This window comes from Balaenoptera ricei, chromosome 10 (genome assembly GCF_028023285.1).
Source record: "Balaenoptera ricei isolate mBalRic1 chromosome 10, mBalRic1.hap2, whole genome shotgun sequence".
Lineage (NCBI taxonomy): Eukaryota > Metazoa > Chordata > Mammalia > Artiodactyla > Balaenopteridae > Balaenoptera > Balaenoptera ricei.
Window position 1 is genome coordinate 91,755,749 of NC_082648.1, and position 22,107 is coordinate 91,777,855.

Genomic DNA, 22,107 nt, shown 5'->3' on the forward strand with positions numbered 1-22,107 from the left:
ATGAGAAAAGCAATAAAAGATGGAGTGGGACACGTAGCCAAGTACCACTACCACATCATGAAGGGACTTCTAGTCAATGAAGAATCACGACTGGAGATGTGCACAATCTGACTTATGTTTTAAATGTATCACTCTGGCCACTATGGACGAATACAGTATGTGTGTGTGACACCTGTGTGTATATCTGTGTTGGGGAATGGATGAGGAGAGAGAAGAGCAGCAGGGAAGTCAGCTGGGACACTACTGAAGTTGTCCATAAAAAAGATGCTGGTGGTTTCAACCAGGCAAGAGCTGAATGAAGGAAAGAATGGAAGACTTGAGTTGAGGATGACTCCAAGGTGTTTGGCTTGAGCCACTGGGATGAATGGTGGTATCATTTTCTGAGCCGGTGAACACTGGGGAAAATCAAGTCTGTTGGGTTAATACGAAGAGTTGAGGTTTGGACTTATCAGGTTTGAGCTGCCTAGCGGACATCCAGAGCTCAGAGATGCTGAGTGAATGGTTAGTTATATAGGGCTGGAGATATAAATCACAAAGCCACGGGACTAAGATGACGGCCTAGGGAACAAGCGCCCCCACTCTTGCTCTCAAGTTCCTTTCCTAGAAGAAGGGCAAAGTCCCATGCCTTATACTCCCAGGGGAACACTGGGAGAGGAACTCCTCCTACATTTGGCTTTAGCGGCTATAGTTCTTCTCTAAGCAGATAAATAGAATGAATTCCAATACTAACATATGCATTTTGAAATGCCTAAAAGTAAAGATACAAACATCTGAAAATTTTACCAATGATCTCTATAGGAAGTGTCATTCAAAAATATTGGTTGGGGAATTGTCCGGCAGTCCAGTGGTTAGGACGTTCACTGCCGAGGGCCTGGGTTCAATCCCTGGTTGGGGAACTAAGATCCTGCAAGCCGTGTGGCGCAGCCAAAATGTATGTATGTATGTATGTATGTATGTATGTATGTATGTGTGTGTGTATATATATATATATATTTTTTTTTGGGTGAACAGTGCTTCTTTTATGAATGACTTATACTTGCATAAAGTCTTGACAGCCCGAAAACAATTTTTATACCATGGGAATTTGGCAGAGGCTTATTATATTTTGTCATCATGAGAGTGTCCAGATTCACATTTAAGAATATTGCTTTCATTGGTCAATATCTGATAAAGCCAATTTCCAACCCAAAAGGAGATAAACAGTTATGACTAATCTCAAAATAATTTCTATTTCATCATGCTGTGAAATGGCTACCATAAAAGCAAGTGCAAATTTAAGTATCACTTGAAAGAACAGAAAGTCAAGGTCAAGGAAGAGAATAACTCCTCTTTATGTGTGGTTTTCAAGAAGTAACAATATAGCCACTTGCCAGAGATACTGTGAAACAAGTCTTTCATTTGGATCAACTCAGTAGCACTCAACACTGACTGGACACTAGACTCACTTGGGGAGATTTTTAAAAATACCAAGGCCAGGGCTCTACCCTTGACCAACTAAATTAGGATCCCTGGAGCTGGGGCCCTGGCACCAATCACTGTTTTTCACATTTCCCAGCTGATTATCACGAGCAGTGTTATCGGTTGGATATTTGTCATCCCCCCACCCCGACTCCTAAATTGGTATGTTGAAGCTCTAACTCATAACGTGATGGTATTTGGAGGTGGGGGCCTGTGGGAGGTAATCAGGTTTAGATGAGGTCATAAGGATGGGACCCCCATGATGGGATTAGTGTCCTTATAAGAAGAGGAAGAGAGACCAGAGCTTGCTCACTCTCTCCACCATGTGAGGACACAAGAAGGCAGCCATGTGCAAGCCAGGAAGAAGGCCCTCATCAAAACCCAACCATGCTGGCAGCCTGATCTCGACTTCCAGCCTCCAGAAGTTTAAGAATATAAATTTCTTTTGTTTAAGCCACCACCCAGTCTATGGTATTTTGTTATGGCAGCTCAAGCTGACTAATATAAGCAGCTAGACAAAATGATCCCAGAGATCTCTTTCAGCTCTAATTATGTACAATCATATCTAATATTTGATAATTAGTGTGTCTAATTTCTAAAATTTCACACTAAAAATGAAACCACTTAATGAAGACTTTGTTTTAAAAGGTCATTTTGAGAGTTAGGAATGTAGATCCAGATTCCTTGGATGTTTTAGTGTTTCAGGTTGCACTGTGGCTATGAATCAGATAAAAGAGCTGATATGAAAGCAAAATATTTATCTAAAACCCATAATAAGAATATAAAGTTTCCATTTTTTATGGATTTCTAAATAATAATTCAAGCTAATGTTTTCTCCTTCTTCTAACATTTGCTAAAAGCTCAGAACCACAAAATCTGTTCTCTTCTCTCTACTACTACTGTAACCAACACAGGCTGGGCAATTAATTACACTTGGATCCATGCAATAAAATCCTAATAGGTCTCCCAATACTTGGCCTTCAACTCCTTCAATCACCCTTTCCTGGCTGCCAGAGTAATCTTTATAAAATGGACATCTCACCATGACATTCTTTCCCTTAAAATCCTTCAATGCCTGTGCAAGAAGGTGAATACACTTAACATTACTGAACTATATACTTAAAAATGGTTAAGACAGTAAAATTTGTGTTTTATGCCATAATTAAAATACACACATGCACGCACACAAAGCACGGAATAGTTCCTGGTACATAGGTAGGAAAAAATGCTTCGGTGACTCCATTATTTCCAGAATGAAATTTAATTTTCTTAGTTGGATAAAAGGCTCTTCATGATTTGGCTGCTGCCTCTCTCTCCCTCGCTCTCACATACACCCAATGCTCTAACTATAAAGAACCACTAGCAGGACCTCCCTGGTGGTCCAGTGATCACGGCTCTGTGCTTCCACTGCAGGAGCACAGGTTCGATCCCTGGTCAAGGAACTAAGATCCTGCATGCCGCACAGCGCAGCCAAAAAAAAAAAAGAAAAGAACCACTCGCATTTCACAGTCCTTTTCGCATACTCTGTTTCATCTGTCTAGAACACTATTCTCATCCCTTACCCTTCACTGTCTCCCTGAATAACCCTAATTTATCTCCTTTAATACTTGCTCAAACTACCAGGACACTTTCCCAGGACACTGCAGGCTGGGCTGGGGCCTCCTCTCTGGTCTCTCAGGACCCAGCGCTTACCCTGACATCTGCAACACAGTACAGCAATTACTCTTCTGTCTCTTAATGCTCTCCGAGCTCTTTAAATCCAAGGAACAACTCATCTGTGTATTTTCACCACTTAGCACAGTGCTGGGCATCAAGGAGATACTTAGGAATTTGTTAAATTAATGAAATGATGTTTTGAAAATATGAAAAAAAAGGAAATACAGAGAGTAGAGGTAAAAAATAAAAAAACAAACAAGTGAAATCTTCCAGGATAAACCAAAACGTTAGTTTTCCAACCTCTGCTTGGCTATGCGGAACACAGGAGGCACAGACGGGTGCCAAGGCAGGAGACAGATGACAAGCCTCGTTCCCCCCCCCGAGGGGCGTCGGGCTGCAGGCGACTCACTGTGTGTGGATGAGCACGTGCTGCTTGAGGTCCTGCCTCCGCATGAACAGCTTGTCACAGTAATCACACTTGAGGTTCTTCTCGCCCGTGTGGATAACCATGTGGGACTCCAGGTGAGCCTTCTGGGTGAAAGACTTGTCACACAAAGTGCACCTGTAGTTCTTCTGACCTGCACATCAACCCGAATTACCACACCGTGAATAAAACTGCCACGAGCATTCTCAGGATGAAGAGGCACATTGTATGGGTATGTGGCAGAGGCAGGAATAAAACAGAATTGACTGTGAACTGGAACTTCACTTTCTGGGACTGTCTACCCAGAGCCACTCAGAGCCACTGAATTTATATTCTGCAACTAAAGCTAGTGAAGCTAACAAATCTGACCTCCTAGGACTGCTTACCTACACACACAACACACACACACACACACACACACACACACTTTTCAATGTTTAGAGCTAACACATGATATAAACTCTGGAAAAAAAATCACTTATAACCCCAGTGCCCAACTTAATTCAATTATTTTTTTTAAAAAAACTCATGAAATCTAGTACTTGCCTATAAGCAAACATATTTTTACAACCTATATTTCAGTTTTCTTTTTTAAAACATATAATATGACCTCATAAACCAGGGATGAAATAAAATCCTTTTAAGAATGCAGAAATAGGGCTTCCCTGGTGGCGCAGTGGTTGAGAATCTGCCTGCCAATGCAGGGGACACGGGTTCGAGCCCTGGTCTGGGAAGATCCCACATGCCACGGAGCAACTGGGCCCGTGAGCCACAACTACTGAGCCTGCGTGTCTGGAGCCTGTGCTCCGCAATAAGAGAGGCCGCGATAGTGAGAGGCCTGCGCACCGCGATGAAGAGTGGCCCCCGCCTGCCACAACTAGTGAAAGCCCTCACACAGAAACGAAGACCCAACACAGCCATAAATAAATAAATTAATTAATTAATTAATTAATTAATTAATTAAAAAAAAAAAAGGAATGCAGAAATAGGGACTTCCCTGGTGGCTCAGTGGTTAAGAATCCGCCTGCCAATGCAGGGGACACAGGTTCAAGCCCTGGCCCAGGAAGATCCCACATGCTGCAGAGCAATGAAGTCCGTGCACCACAACTACTGAGCCTGCACTCTAGAGCCCGCGAGCCACAACTACTGAGCCCACGCGCCGCAACTACTGAAGCCTGTGCACCTAGAGCCCGTGCTCCGCAACAAGAGAAGCCACCGCACCACAACCAAGAGTAGCCCCCGCTCGCCGCAACTAGAGAAAAGCCCACACGCAGCAACGAAGACCCAATGCAGCCAAAAATAAATAAATAAATTTATATTAAAAAAAAAAAAAAAAAAGAAATTAAGTTACTCTAAGTCAGGGGTTAGCAAACCTTTCCTTACAGGCCGGTCAGAATCTTAAGCCCTGTGGGCCATATGGTCTCTGCTGCGACTACTAAGTCTTAATGGAAAAGAATGAGGAAGAGTTTTCCTTTCAAAGATTTGGAGAATGAATGACCCAGCCAAGAAAACGAAACTAAAAGTTACTTTATAGTAAAGTAAAAAAGTAAGTGAAAAAAATAAGTGCTAAGAGAAAGGGGTTGGTTTGTATGGAGTTTAGAAAATAGAAACTCAACAAATTTTGGCGGTGTTTACTGAGCAATATTCAAAGGAAAGAAACTGGCTGTGGCTGGTGACCAGGGGTGAGCTCTAATGGGAGGCTCAGGCTGTTTCTGTAGAATTCCCTTTAGGTCCAAACACATACATCAACTTCCTGATTATTAACTGCATTTTCCCAGTCACCTTCAAACTATGGTGGGGGCACCTGGAAAGTGAAGCATCTTAATAACTAGAAGTAATACTCTCTGAGGAGGCACAGTTATCCCACCAAGATTTATGACCCAACGAAGTCCTACTGACAGCCAGCTGGATTCATTCTCTAACATCTGATCTCAACTCTACCTGCAAGACTATCTTGCTGCCAAGGCCTTACTAATTTCTAATTTTGCAAAATTCCACTCTGATGGTCCAACACAACTTACCCGTATGTATCTTGAGGTGGGTCCGCAGGTTGCTGGGATCACTAAAAGCCTTGCTACAGAAATCACACTTGTGGGGCTTCATACCCATGTGACCCATAAAGTGAACATGAAGTTTGGAAGGAGAGATAAAAGCTTGGGGGCACATGGAGCACTTCCACTTCCTTTCTTTGCTGTGGCTTGGCCCATGGCTGCTGCTGTGGCCCTGGCTAGGAAGATGGTTATGGATGTGGCTGGTCAGGTGGGCTTTGAACTCTGTATAGGAACTGCACTCCTTGCCACAGTTACAGAGGTGCACATCTGGGTGTTCAGGAACACCTTAAGAGAAAGATTATTCAATGTCTCCTGATACTTAAATTTTAAAACTTGTTGACATTAGTAATTGTTGCTTATAATTCTCCCTTCTACCAAACTTTCCAGCTTGTACACTACCTGTAAAATTAAAACATCTTGTTCAATGCTCTAGTCCCAGCATCTCAAATAGCGTGTCAGGCACATACATAGGGAACACCTGGTAAAAACTGGATTATAAGGCACCTTTCCAAGGCAAAAAACTTAAGATTTTGTAGTATACACAAACTCCTAAACATCACTTGTCATCAGGACACAGTGCAAGAAAAAGCCTATGAAGGTTAAACCAACTCAAGAAGCTTTGCTGTCCCTTATGAAATTAAATTGTAATGGTTCAAAAGGAACCTAGGAACTTCAAATTCCCCAAATGAAAGTCCTAACACAAAAGTTCATAATGCCTGGTCAGTAACAATTAGCTTATGAAGAATCTCACGGATTTTAACACTTTTAACATGGGGTAATATCCTGCTTTTACATACACAAAGGTATGTGATTTGTTTCAGCTTACATGTGAATCATTACCAAAACTTTACTACTGGTCCTTGGTGCTTTTACTATGCTAGATTCATAGCAAACAAGTCTTACATAAACTTACCAATCTGCTGAGCATAATCCCGGCTGTAATAAAAAAGCAGTTCATTTTCAGGAGGGATATCTTGTGAGGTGCAGAAATAGATTTTTCCATCATGGGGGTAAGCCACCAAATTCTGCTCTTCCCGATTCCTAAGTTATCACATTTAACAGATCAAGCATATTAAATTTATTTTATTAATTTAAAAAAATCTGGGCTTCCCTGGTGGCGCAGTGGTTGAGAATCTGCCTGCTAACGCAGGGGACACGGGTTCGAGCCCTGGTCTGGGAAGATCCCACATGCCGCGGAGCAACTAGGCCCATGAGCCACAACTACTGAGCCTGCGTGTCTGGAGCCTGTGCTCCGCAACGAGAGGCTGCGACAGTGAGAGGCCCGCGCACCGCGATGAAGAGTGGCCCCCGCTTGCCACAACTAGAGAAAGCCCTCGCACAGAAACGAAGACCCAACACAGCCATAAATAAATAAATAAATAAATAAAGTAACAAATGTTCAAGTACAATTGGTATCTTTAAAAAAAAAAAAAAAAAAAAATTTTTTTGGCTGCGCCACACGGCTTGCAGGGTCTCAGTTTCCCGACCAAGGATTAAACCCAGGCCACAGCAATGAAAGCCCAGAATGCTAACCACTAGGTCACCAGGGAACTCCCATCAAGCATATTAATTTTGAAATATATACTAAACACATCATATCCCTACAGCAAAATCCTATATGAAAACTTAGATGTACTATTTCTCTGGGTCATTTCTCTAATTCCCTATACTACCTATCAGGAGTAACTTGCACAGAAACAGAATTCTTACTTCAATATTGCCCTTTATAGTCAGAAATACTACAGTCCGTTACTGGAAGAAAAATAAATAAAGTCTTAAAACAATATGACAAAGACAAAGAAATAGATACCTGAACAAGAATTAACCACAAAAGCAGCCTAAGGGGTTGACTAATAGCTAATATAAAGAAAAGGTACCCACTTGCAAGGTCAATGGTAATTGTACCATTCCTTACTGCATTAGTTAAGTTGAATAAACTGTTCATAAAAAAAGGACAGTTTCTTATATTTTGATTTATAATAACCCTTAGTCAACAACTACTGGGGTGAAGAAGGTGAAAAGCCTTAGCTTTAAGGTATGTTCAGATATCACTGTCATTTGGATTCTTCGATTCTTCCCTATTTTATTCAAAGCTTCCTACTGAAAAACAGCCGAATCGTAACTATTCCTTTCATCCAAGTCTACTCTTACCTGGCTTTGCGCACAAACATCATCCAATTACATTCATTTTCGTCTGTTGTAATGATGCAGAATTCTAGGACACCACTGTGGTATATCTGCCAACAAAAGGCAAACATACACATCAGATGAACTGACAAGTGATACACAATGCTACTAAGTTTAGTCTAGCAATAATCTCATTTACTTTGCAGTAGGTACCAGCTTTCCTAGTCAGTGTGAAAATATATGGTTGTCTTCTCACATGTTTGTCATTTCACCAGTCTCCCTATTTCCAGCAATACAATAAAGACCACTAGAGACCTACAGTTAGTGCTCAGCATATAGAATCATGTTGCTCTTGATTATTCACATTTTGGCTTGACTGGAAAAGACATAAAAAACACTCTACTTGTCTTCATCACCTACCACATGAATGGACATTAAGGTCAGAGAACCACCTCTTCTCATTATTTCTCCAATGCACATAGCATTCCTCTATGTTTACTTCTGGATACCACAATTAAAGTCCCCAATGCCAGTGGCACTCTACCTTTCCAACTATCACAAGACCCATTTCCCCCTTACTTCAATTTTTGCAGGTATCATTCTCAACCTATGGACTAAGATTCTATATAAACATGTTATAAGAAAAGCTGTTTATATCAAAAACTTAACTTTCTAGCCCCTTCCATTAGAAAACTAGAGAAATAATCTTAGCTTCCAATTCTAGAATTGTTTCCCAAGCTAAATATTTGAGGAATGTTTTAGTTGATTACAAAATAAGACTTTCAACATATAAACAAAGTCCACGGCCTCAGCTGCCACAATAAAAATGAATAATCATTGGGTTATCTAACAAAATGGAGACTAAAACAGTTTATCTTCCATATTCAATACCTGATGTTTTGCTATGTATAATAAGTTGGCTACCAAGAACAGAAAGAATGTACTGTTAAATGACTGATAAGTGAAAGGCACTGTATGAATCTTGGCTAAGTTTGACTTTTACATTGCTTTTAACTACCTCATTACAGTAAAGGCATCCAAAAGTCACAGAAAAGTTTCATAAACACTGACCTTCCAGATATGATTAACCGCCTTGTCTGTCCATTCTGCTACTTCCATGGAGTGACTTTGCTGGCCAATAAGAGGCCCAAAGCAAGTCCGCACAGGAATGGTTTCTCCAGTCCATACACCTATCAGTGGAAGGACATGAACTACACAATCAATGATTTAAACATCTAATCAGAGAAGAGAGTAGCTTAACTCATGCAAAGAATCTTATTTTCAATGAACCTAAGTACTACTGATATTCTAGCACTCCTGAGAGATAGATAAGTCTTATGGGTTCTATCCTGTAAATAAGGAAAAAGTAATAAACAGATTAGATAGAGGCTCAGAAGAAATAAGCAGAGTAAGAAGCAGTATCAGAAATTCCTGAACCCATTTTTATACACAAGGAACCAAACCATGTCCCTCCAAATACATTATTTTGGAGTTGATACATAAAAAAGACTAGAGAACATTATTCTATCATAAAAAAGTAAAGCAATTACTACAAAATAAATCAAACTTCTAAGATCACTTGTGCTTAAAGCAGTGCTCTTTATTATCTAAGCTGTTTAATGTTTTCAATTGACCCATGCCTAAGTTACACCTGAAAGAATAACAAACCTAGTATTGTATTTTCAAAGAAGGGCACAGGGATTCAGATACCATGTGAAATTCCAGTATGAATAAGCATACTTTGGCAGTCTACATTTCTTATTACCTTTACCTAAGGAGTATTAGGCAATTTACAAACATCTAATGTAAATATCTTTAGTGATAAAAAAAAGTTACCAATGGTGAATTTTCAATGTTTTATAAAAGAAACTAAGTTTCAAGGATTGCTTTGTCATGATTATTGATAGTGGATGATACAGGTGAAAATAAAAGTCAAGTCTTCAAAGACTCAGGCTAGGATTCTCTCCTCTATTCAATTCTGACTCTAAGAAAGGGGAACTTTCCCAATAAAGTTTTCAACTTGATGTACTGCTGTCACCACTGGACAAGACAAATATTCCGTAAAAGGATAAATCTTCAGCTACAAATTGACTTCTGGATCAACCAAATAATCACTAAATTATAACCATCCACTTTTACAACTCTACCCTACAAAGGAAGAGGAACCTCTGATGGGTTTTTGTGGTTCCAAGGGTCTTACCAACATCTGCTCCCACAATTGACTGGCGGAGAACAAGCTGTTTTGGGAGAGAAAGCCTCGCTCTGCTCTCTATTGGAGTGTCAGGAACAAAAGTCACTGGTCCGTGATCTGGGCAGTCTGAGGGATAGGCTCGGTCACAGAGAGTGCACCCTGCAGATGGGAAATTTGAGACATAAATGGGGTCAGTTCTAGCAGGCAAATGAATGACCACCTGCTTTTTTATTTAAATACAAATTATTAAAATATAACCAGTACGAAGCAAGGTTCTAGTAGAAATTCTCTGATCAAAGAACCACTTTCTTACACTAAAATATATATCCACTGTTATATCTCTCTTCAGCAAGATCTGATATTTTTCTTTTGATCCAACCGGACAAGTTTTCTATTCAGTGCGTAAGAGAAAGACTGATCAAAAAATAACACTACATTACTTCAAGAATCAAGTATATTATTCCTTACATTAAGTAGATAAGTAATACCTTCAGATATGATGTTCTGAAGTCCAAAAGATTCCAATTCTACCAAACTATAAGAGGAAACTGAGTTGAAATGCTGTAGCGATGCAAAGCCAAAACAGAGATGACAGTACAGCACAACAGAGTCAGAGCCAGCTGCACCACTGCTCTCTTTTGCTTCACTATTAACAAACTGGCTGATCACGCTTTGATGACAAGCTCTTAAGACAAAAAAAATATGCAACCTGCTCTTTGGGACAGCAGGTGAATCATATTCTTCCAGACATATTTGCTTAACATTCTTAATTCTTAATTGTTCATGCAGTCTTTTTGCACTGTCAGAAAAAATGCTGAATTCATATACTGTTTTCTGTGCTTACTGTAACTTTACTTTTACAAGCTCAGGAGCGTCCTCCTTCTCTATAAATCTTTTGTTCTATTCTTTTACTTTCCTTTCTCACTGTTACCTTAACAGTAGTATTCATGACCCTATTTAGTCAATGATTGTGTTCAAACTTTCCAAATTCATTCACAAAATAGTTGTAAATACATAAACCTTAGAATCACAACCTTCTAGGTGCCTTTTTCTCCTAAGCAATCCATTAGAAATTACCACTTAAATGGCATAAAATATCAGTAAGTTTTCATATTTAGCCAAAGCAGTAATAATGTATTACTTCTTCGAGTACTACTTGATTAAAAATTCTTTGAATATCAGATTAGAGATCCCCTACACTCTATGAGAACTTATTCTCCAATGCTCTTAATAAGAAACCATGTTAACTCTTCAAACAAAGGAGATTCAGACTTCATACTGCAAAAAATGCTTACAGGTTTCCTTCAAAGAATACAAATGGCCAATAAGTACACATAAGATGTTCAACATCATTAGTCATTAAGGAAATGCAAATTAAAACCACAATGAGATGCCACTTCACACCCACTACAATGGCCATTTAAAAAAAAAAAAAGTCTTGGCAAACATGTAGAGAAAATGGAACCCTCATACACAGATGCTGGGAATGTAAAATGGTGCAGTCACTTTGGAAAACAGTCTGGCAATTCCTCAAAAAGAGGAATTCCACTCCTAATACATATCCAAGAAAATTAAAAACATATGTTCATACAAAAACTTGTACATGAATGTTCCTACCAGCATTGAATACAATGGTCAAAAAGGAGAAACAACAAAATATTCATAAAAGATAAATGGATAAACAAAAATGCGGTATATGCATACAATGGAATATTATTCTTCTAAAAAAGGAATAAAGTACTAATACATGCTATAACATGGATGAGCCATCACAACATTATACTAAGGGAAAGAAGCCAGACACAGCCACATAATGTATGATTCCATTTATATGAAATATCTAATAGTTGAATCCAGAGAAAGTAGATTAGTGGTTGCCTGAGAATGGGGGGCAGGGGTGAGAGTGACTGCTAATGGGGTTTCTTTATGGGGCAATAAAAACTTTGGAATTACACAGTGGTGATGGTTGTACAACCTTGTCAATATACTAAAAACCACTAAATTGTACACTTTAAAATGCATATGTGAATTATATTACACATGATCTAATAAATTTGTCTTATGTTGAAAAAGCAAATGGCATGTCACACAGAATACCTTACTGAAATTTACTTCTATAATTAACTGTCTGTGAAATCTTGGGAAATACCTTAAGTATTATTAGGCTAAGCTTACCTGTAAAATACAGAAATGACTGTTTCCTTACTTCAGGAAGATGCTATAAGAACCAACAAAATGTCTATATACTGTTTGGCTTACCTGAGGAAAAGGCACCACATTAATACAAAGGATAATACAAAGGCAAATAAAAGTTCCAAAGTCTAGTTATTTTCTATACTCCCTTAACACCTGACTTTGTGACTAAACCTGTTAAGGATGATGGCCCTTTCTATCAACATCTCCAAAAGAAAAAGGCTAAGCACACTCACAAATTGTAAACAAGGTTGCCATATTTTCCTTGTTTGAATTGGAGTCTTCCATTTGCAGTGAAGGTGGTACAAAAGAAAGACTGTCTGAAGACACATCTACATGACCTGTCCCCATAGCAACCTCCTGGGTGATGGAGGAGACAGCCACAGGTTCTAGGCTTAGGCCAACTTCATGGAGGGAAACAGATTCTAGGGAGGCGAGGTTGTGTGAGGTAGAGAGTGCCACGCTTACAGAGTTGGTGCTCATGGCCACGGTGTGGATGGAGTCACTGAGGGCACTGTCAGACATCCCGTTGACCCGACTTGCAATGTGGTCTGTCTCCATGACCACAGGGAGCTCCAGGCCATTCCCATGAATGGGTATCACACCACCATGTCCTACAGTTTCTGCTGCAAGGCTGTTGCTCACAGAATCCACAGACAGAGGTTCATGACTTCTGGAGCCATTTGGGATTTGGGTATGCTCGCCTGCAACACCATCCATGGTAAGCTCTTCTGCCATTCCATCTGTAGAGATTGGGCTGGTGACCCTAGAGACGTTCTCCATAGTGATTGTTGTGTCCAAGGCCACCTCATGGCCATCAGTGGGATGAAGACTTTGGGCACCATGTGTGTTCACAGAGCGAGAGTCTATTGAAACAATACCTGGTTCTAATCCAACATTTCCATTGGACTGATAGGGATCTAGCGCTGAAGGGTTATTGGTGATAGATAATGCTGTATTACCATCAACATTTATAGAGTTAGGGTGGATATACTGAGGAGGTGGTCTGTCAGCTAAATAAGATAAAATGCCTGAGAAAAGGAAAAGATGAGATATCAGGAATTTTTCAGTATATTGTTAAATATAAAGAATTCCAAATTCCTTACAAATGTAACTAAATGAAAATAATCTCCTACCTATTTCTTTGGTTTGATATCTATATACTTTATAAATAGCAACATACATATACCACAATTCAGTTTTTCCTGTGAAACTCAGAAATCATAAAAAATTAACTATGTTCCTTTGAAGTCACTAGAAATTAATCACTTATAAATGCTGCCTTTAATATATACATGGCTGGAGTTCCTGAATCTTAAGATGCTGAAATCTGCTCTATAAGAGTTAAAAGGTATAATCATTTAAAAGCAGATTTTCCATGTGAAAAATAAAAATTAAATATAATTTTTAACTTATTAAACTATCATAAAACATTAGGCTCTATTCAAAACAAGTCACAATTATACCTGCTTTATTAAAACAGAAAAAAATATTTGAACACTCGTGCTTATGAGGATGTGGTGAAATGGTACTTGCTGCATTGCCACTAGGAGCCTAAATTTCTAAATCCTCTTTGGAAAGTATCTATAATAATAACCTCAAAAATGTTCATACCCTCTTGCACAAGAAATTCCACTTATGGTAATCTCCCCTAAATGCATTTTGTAAATATTATACACAAAGACATTCATGTATGGTAATTAAAAAAACTGGAAAAAACTGTCCAACAATAAAGATTGATATAATAAACCATGGACTATCCACTCAGTAGAATATAATGCGTCATTAAAAAGGATAATTATGAAAACCACATAGCAGTTGGGAAAAATAACTATGTAAAAATAGAGAAAAATATTAAGTAAAAAAAGGGTACACAGTTGTATAGAAAGTACTATATAGTCTTAATTATGAAAAACAGTAAAAACCTATACATAAAAATAAAAGACAGGAAAGAAGTACACCAAAAAGATGGATGATGGGACTATGAATGATTCCTCTTCCTCCTTATTTGCTAAATTTTTTGAAATGAGTATATAATACTTTTAGAATAAAAATTCAATAAACTTTAATTTATAATAAGCAATGACACTGTAAGCAGGACATGTGGTTGATAGGAATTACAACTGCAGAATTATAAAAACTGAACCAAGGAGATGCCAGAGACGAGAAAAACTGTTTATGTGTCATTAAGAAATTAAGCTTAGTCAAATTGCTATGTTAATATGTTATCTATATGTTCTAAGAGGAAAAGTAAAACATACGTTCATACAAAAACTTGTACATGAATGTTCCTACCAAAGGAACAATTTTTTCCCACATAGATTAATATCTAATAGTGACAAACAGAAAAAAGTGTTATTCAAGTCTTCAAGAACTGAAGTTAAGAGTTGGCTGAATTCTTTCTTCTAAATTCCTGAATAACTATAACACTTACCAGGTAGAATGGTTCTGAAGTAACTGCTCTCAAGGTGGGGGTAAGGTGGTGGAGGTAGGGTGTAGTTTCTTTCAGGTAACCCACACATCACCCCTCGATCCCCAATACCCATTGGGAGCATGAGAGACAAAGCAGAAGGCAGAGAGCTCAGGGAGGGACCCAGGTTTGGAATCGCCACTGGCAGCCCTACAAAAAAAATGGTTTTTTCTCCATTAAAAGTAAATATCTTAGGGCTTCCCTGGTGGCGCAGTGGTTAAGAACCCACCTGCCAGTGCAGGGGATATGGGTTCGATCCCTGGTCAGGGACGATCCCACATGCCACGGGAGCAACTAAGCCCGTGCGCCACAACTACTGAGCCAGCGCTCTAGAGCCCGTGAGCCACAACTACTGAGCCCGTGCGCCACAACTACTGAGCCAGCGCTCTAGAGCCCACGTGCCACAACTACTGAGCCCGTGCGCCTAGAGCCCGTGCTCCGCAACAAGAGAAGCCACCGCAATGAGAAGCCCGCGCACCGCAACGGAGAGTAGCCCCCGCTCTCCGCAACTAGAGAAAGCCCACTCGCAGCAATGAAGACCCAACACAGCCATAAATTAATTAATTAATTCAAAAAAAAAAAAAGTAAGTACTTTAAAATTCTGTAATCACTAGCTAAACTCTTAGGAGGGTTTTTGCAATGCGCAAAAATCTCACCTAGCAGCCCTTTACATCCCCAGATAGGTAGTGTTGTGCAGACATCCACAAACAAGTCCTAAATTTAGTCGAGTTAGTTTTAAAATGCCAACTTGATCATCCAGTTGTCTATTGTTCTTAAGTATCAAAACATTTAATTACAATTAAAAACCTAGTTTAAATACAATTTAAGAAAACAAATTATTTAGAGATAAAAAGAATGGGAAGAAACATACCAAAGTTCAAAGAAATATATCAAAGTTCAGAGTGGTCTCTGAGTAGTGATAGAACAGTTGTTTGTTTGTTTTTTTTAGAATTTTATTCATTTATTTATTTATTTATTTGGGTCTTCGTTGCTGCACGCAAGGCTTTCTCTAGTTGTGGCGAGCGGGGGTCACACTTCGTTGCGGTGCGCGGCTTCTCATTGCGGTGGCTTCTCGTTGCGGAGCACAGGCTTCAGTAGTTGTAGAATGCAGGCTCAGCAGTTGTGGCGTGCAGGCTCAGTAGTTGTGGCGCAGCACAGGCTTAGCTGCTCCACAGCACGTGGGATCTTCCCGGACCAGGGCTCAAACCCATATCCCCTGCACTGGCAGGCGGATTCTTAACCACTGTGCCACCAGGGAAGTCCCCAGAGTTCTTTATTTTTTCACTTTATTATATTTTCCATTTTATATGGTGAGAACGTTTCACTTAAAAAAAGATATGCTTCTGGGCTTCCCTGGTGATGCAGTGGTTAAGAATCCGCCTGCCAATACAGGGGACACGGGTTAGAATCCCAGTCCGGGAAGATCCCACATGCCACGGAGCAACAAAGCTCATGCGCCACAACTACTGAGCCTGCGCTCTAGAGCCCGCAAGCCACAACTACTGAGCCCACGTGGCACAAGTACTGAAGCCCTTGTGCCTAGAGCCCGTGCTCTGCAATAAGAGAAGCCACTGCAATGAGAAGCCCGTGCACCACAACAAAGAGTAGCCCCTGCTCGCCGCAACTGAAGAAGGCCTAGGCGCAGCAACAAAGACCCAATGCAGCCAAGAAAATAAACTAATTAATTAATTTAAAAAAAAATACTTCTACTTGGAAATTAATGTAAAGCTAAATGTAAAACTGTACATACATATTTTCATATAATCTTTTGTATATATGCTGTACTTCATGATTTTTAAAAATTTACACTTTATATTTACCTTGGACTATATCTATCTGCAAGTGCTAAAGTGACCCTGTGCCTACGTATCATAATGAACAATCACCAACTTGGGCAGTGCTGATTCGCATTATTTTTGCCAGTGGCAGTATTTTTTAATAGGTTTTTCCTCCTCAATAAGAGTGTCCACTAAATTGAATGCCTAAGAGATACTCAAATGAGTTAAGAAGTAATAAATATCTGGGGCTTCCCTGGTGGCGCAGTGGTTGAGAATCTGCCTGCCAATGCAGGGGACACGGGTTCGAGCCCTGGTCTGGGAAGATCCCACATGCCGCGGAGCAACTGGGCCCGTGAGCCACAACTACTGAGCCTGAGTGTCTGGAGCCTGTGCTCCGCAACAAGAGAGGCCGCGATAGTGAGAGGCCCGTGCACCGCGATGAAGAGTGGCCCCCGCTTGCTGCAACTAGAGAAAGCCCTTGCACAGAAACGAAGATCCAACACACCCAAAAATAAAAAATAAATTAATTAATTTAAAAAAAAAAAAGAAGTAATAAATTTTTTTAAAACTTTCTTTTGTGGACACTAAAAGAAATGTGAAGAGACACTAGTTTAGACAAACCTTATTTAATGGCTGCATATTAGTAATTAAGCAGGTAATTCTCTATAGAGAACTAAACAACTTATAGATTTAAAATACTCTTAAACATTAACTCTTACTTTGATAAAATCCAATACATTACAATGTCAAAGACCGAAGAATCACTATCTTGCCACTGTAAGACTCAATGGCTTACTTGTTTCGTTTCCATTTCAACAGAAAGAAAAAATTGAACTAGCCAGATAAAAAGGTTTTAAAAGTACAGTGATGGGGAAAAATGAGCTTTTCCTATACTATTATTCTGTCCCAGTATTGAGGCTCAGGGGGAGTTCTATGTAGGAGCTCCATCTCTGAAACCTCCTCTTTGACCATAATTCTAGGTCTGGCGCGTTTGCGGTTGTTGCCAGTTTCAGGTATCATAGAAAATAAAGCTGAATTTCCCATGTGTTCTAGGAATAGTTATTACAGTAACTTTGATTCTCTCCTAATAACCCAGGGACAGAATGCCAAGGTGGAAAACAGATGAATGGGTAACGCTAGATAAAATGCCAAATCAACTACAGCTCTAGACAAAAGGCCACTAAACCAAGAAGAGAACAACCAGAAAAAAACCGCTACTCTTATTCTATTCACTAGGACTTCAGAACTCTAGAAAAATTGCTGCCACATGTGGAACCACCAATTTAGACCTGCTGGGCTTCTCCCTTCCACTCTTACAGGGGCTTTGACCCCCCTATAGGCTCCATTTAGAACTGATAATGCAATTAAGTGCTGAAATTCAGTCACTCTCCCTTACCACTCACCTGGGGCCGGGATGGCATTGTGAGTGGGTGAGGCAGCCAACCCCAGGTGACTCCCTGAGACTGGCAAGGCATTGCTCACAGAGGATGAAGTCAGCTGCTCCATCCCCACTGGGCTCAGGTTCATTTCATTCATCCTAAGAAAGAGCAGACACAACCAGTTATGCAAAAAATTACCTCACTGACTCTGTTTAAGGTACAGAAGAACCTGAAACAATGGAGGTGGGGAAATGGGACTTAACCAACTATGACTTCATTTTTATGTTCACAGCTCCCTGATAACTAGTGTTATTGGGATTCAGAGATGTTAACTCAGCCGTCATATAGCAGAAACAGGATTAACAGGATTTAACTCAGGTGTGCCTTGCTCCAAACCCTAAGCACACTATCTAAAGCAAAGTTTGCAATCCTTAGAGCACACTGGCAACGAGGGTTTGTTTTTTTTTAAATTCACCTAAGTTTTTTCCTTCACAGTATTTAGTTTCTCCGACTGGCTTATTACTTCAAACCAGGAGTTTTATAGACAGTTTGCTTTAACTTACTCAAAGAATTTTTACTAATTCCTTTTACCAGGAGTTAAAGTGATACTGGGTCTGAATTAGATTACCAATCGTGTAAAGAAGCACCATAGCTTCTCCATGGATCAGCATTTTCTTAAAATTCTGTATAGATATCCTAATAATTAATCAATAATTTTAGTAATATCCTCCACATATCAAGGTTCATTAGGTAAGCTTTGCTAGATACTTTATAAAAAATTACTTCATATTTGCTCACCAATTCTTCAAAATAAGGTAACCAAGGAATTAGGCTCAAAGAGGGCTTGTCATATGCCCCAAATCACACAGCAATGAAATGAAAGAACACAGATCATGCTGCAAAATACTGTCAAAAAGTTTTTCAATACACCAAACCTTTTTTATCTAGAGACCATTTTTGGCTGAAGAATCTGAGAATTGCTTTTTCCATAAAATCCATCTTGTAGTGCCATTAACAAAGTCATTAGAATAAGAGTATACTGATTTGAATAAGACACTACTATAGATTGTTATCAGTAAGTATTAGTTCCCCTGTCAGAATTTAGAGACTGCCATATTATAAACAACTTCAAGAGGCCAGCCAACAGGCTATCCAAAGGAGGTCACCAGTGACCTCCAATGCTTATACTGAGTTATCACAGTGATGCAAGTTCGTGTGTGTGCACCTATGTACATGGGAGGGGTGAAGAACAGGAAGGGGAATCAAATCGGTCTACACACTCCTTAGCAGTGAAGGCAAAACTTAATAGGTTTTTAATCTGAAAAATGGCAATGTCAGCTACCAATCAACATGAAAATAATAATAACTAACACTTATTACTCCCTTACTTTAGGTGTTAGGCACTGGGCTACGTGATAACATGTAATTACCTCACCTAATCCTTATAACTACTGTGATGTAGGTATTATTCTTAATCCCATTTTAGAGATGACGAAATTGAGACTCAGGCTAAGAAACTTAACCCAAAATTACATTAACTAGTAAGTGGCAGAGTCGGGATTTAAATCCAGGTCTGCCTAATTTAAGAAACTAGTAAGTCACAGAACTGGCATTTAAGTCCAGGTCTGCCTAATTTAAGAAATCTGAACTCTTAACTATGACTAGAAAAAGACAATTACAATAAAAAAACTTTTTGCCTTTTACAGTTCCAACACTTATGATCTGTGTATTTATATTGTGGAGTACGTTTAAAGTCCCACATAGACCTATTCCTGAATTATTCTCTATCCATAAGCTTCAACCTTACCCCGGGCTAGGTATCTCATAAAACTAGGCTCCCAGACGTTAATAAAGTGTACAAAGCTGAGGGCGATACCCTATATAGAGTAGGCACTCTGAAATATGTATTTGATTTGGATGAAGCAATGCAAACTCATCTTTACTAGAAAGACAACTAGCAACACATGGCAAATGAGGTACACCTTATGAAAGACAGCACATTAATAACAGTAATCATGCGATAAAAGAATGCAAAAATCCTTATAGCCTAAAGTAAAGAAACGATAGCTAACAATTTTGAAGGTTTCTGGGTTTGGGGTGGTTTAAAACAGACTTTTCCTGTGACTTTTTATAGCTACAAACATTAACTAAAACTTGACAACCACTGGAGCAGTAATGACCTACAAAAAACTGGTTACGATAACTTTTTTAAGTACAATTAAAAGTCTGTAGCTTCAAATTCCATGCTGAAAATTTCTGAGTATTAATCTGTGCACCTAATCTCAAGATAAAAATCAAAACGGTGTTTCTAGGTTGACTCTTAGGCCTTCTCAAACCAGTTCAAACCGGAGTTTAATGTGAGAGGCTCAGCAGATTTCTGCTTTGTTGTGAGTCACTAAAATGTGATGATCTCAGCAGCCATAAACCAAAGGTAACTAGTATCCCACAGAGAGAAAGCAGATGAAGGGAATTTACAGTATGAGCCTCAAAAGACTCCCTCATTCCAAAGTGCAATTCTATTCTAGCTCCTTTTCTCATATGGGATGCCACGAAGCAATCTTGGGGGAAGGGCCAGAATCAAGATACTAACTAAGCTCGCTCTTCTTCCCTATGCATTCATTGTAGAATCATATCCTTCACCTTCTCTAGTTTATGTGACCTATGTATGAACCATTTGTTGATCTTACGACTTTTCCTTAAAATGACATATAAGAAGCTAACTGAAATGCAGCCACTTTGCAAATGCAATGGACAGTTTCAGTAATTTGAATGAATTTTTTTTTATCTTCCTTATCCTCAACATACAGCCTATGAAAGGGCTCATAAAGAATGGCCAAACGTAACTATTTCTCTGGCACACTTCTGTGCTGTAGTGGCATGGTACCACGAAGTACTTTCAACATTAACATGAAGCCTGCAGAATTAATAACTTAATTTCTCTACATTACCAGCCAAGCCAGACGGTAACCACCAAAATTCAAGGTGAAACATGGTGATGAACTAGAAACACACTTCGAAATCCAGATAAAAATATTCTTAAACGCGCAAATAACTCAAAGGCAAGGATAAAGATGTCCAACGAGCCAACAATCGACTTAATGGCTATTCGGAACAACTACTCACTTTTGGAGTAAATCAAGTTTAATGAGAGTATATTCAACCCAATACTGGTTTCTGGATGATTTGTTCCCTTTGGGACAAACCCACTTGCCAATCGCACCTGTAACCTGACCAATGGCACCAAAAACAAAGGCACTCTTAAGTCGTATTTGCCAAATGTTTTCCAAAGATGTCACCAACGCTGAGCCCACCAAGCTACTCACCTGTGATGCATCTGCTGGGAGCCAAGTGTCAGAGAAAAGCGCACACGGGTGGCGGAGAACCGGCATCAGGGTTTGCGTTCCAGGGTCACGTGCTACCGCATCTTGCTTACAACCGCTGCACAAACGCGGCCATTCGTCCCCGGGGCCGCCCGGGGCAGCCCAACTTCTCCCGAGGGCCGGCGGCCGCGCACCCCGCCGCGAGATAAGGCATGCCGGGGGACACCCGGGGCCTTTCCTCCAGAAGCTTCGGGAGGGGGGCTACCTAACCTGAGGGGGAGGACAAGGGCGGTCACCAAAACACGGGAAGGATGCAGCCCCCGTCCCCTCGCCGCCAGAGAGCCCGGGCCTGCTGACACTGCCTCCCAAGGGGGGCCAAGTCGCCCGCTCGCCGGCATGGGGCCCGCAGGCCGCCCTCGCCCCGCCCCGGCCGCGCGGGGGGCGCGCACGCCTGCCCCACCGCTTTGTTCCTCATCCGGGCAAAGCTCGCCTCGGGGCCCTCCCCGCCAGCACGAACCTCCACCCCGGGGGCCGCTCGCCTAATGTTTCCCGCCCGGCCCGGCCCAACCCGCAGTGTCCTCAGGGCCGCACCCTCCAAGGCGCGTTTCCGGCTCCTCAACCACTCTCGGCGCCCGCCGCCCCGCCCCTTGTGCGTGCGCCCCTCCCCGCCGCGGCCCGCAAGCGGCGACCGCGCACCTACTCCCCCTCCCCCAACCCACCCCGTTCCGCGCTTGCGCGGCGCGGGGACCCGGGCCGGAGTGGGCGGGCCGTGAGAGGCTCGGCCCGGAACACCTTGTCTCAGTCCGGCCGGGTCGAGTCGAGCGCCGAGCGATCGATCCCGTTGCTAAGTAACCAGGGCTGACGTGCGCGCAGGGAGTGAGTTCTGAGTCTTATAAATCCACCAGACTTAGGATTTCGGTCTTCCTGGCATTCTCCTAGTAGGAAAGCGTGGGTCCACGCAAGCCCACAAGATTTGAAATAAGGGACTTAACCCAGAGGTGTTGGCGGTGTTGCCCAGAAGGAGTTGAATATCCCGAATATTTGTCGTCATACGTTACAT

At 40.7% G+C, this 22,107-nt stretch overlaps 1 protein-coding gene across 4 annotated transcripts in view; it reads right to left on the reverse strand.

The window, feature by feature from the left end:
* Positions 1-21,688, reverse strand: part of PRDM4 (PR/SET domain 4) — a 45,439-nt gene extending 23,751 nt beyond the window's left edge. For 2 of the 4 annotated variants that reach the window (XM_059936837.1, XM_059936834.1), the window contains exons 1-10: positions 21,051-21,627; positions 17,752-17,885; positions 14,535-14,720; positions 12,337-13,131; positions 9,917-10,066; positions 8,788-8,906; positions 7,741-7,826; positions 6,503-6,630; positions 5,560-5,874; positions 3,524-3,692 (exon numbers count right to left, since the gene is read on the reverse strand). In XM_059936837.1, coding sequence (XP_059792820.1) covers positions 3,524-3,692; positions 5,560-5,874; positions 6,503-6,630; positions 7,741-7,826; positions 8,788-8,906; positions 9,917-10,066; positions 12,337-13,131; positions 14,535-14,720; positions 17,752-17,885; positions 21,051-21,061 — 2,093 coding nt within the window. In that variant the 5' untranslated portion in view covers positions 21,062-21,627. The other 2 variants (XM_059936836.1, XM_059936835.1) reach the window with 2 other exon arrangements.
* Positions 21,689-22,107: the final 419 nt, after the last annotated feature.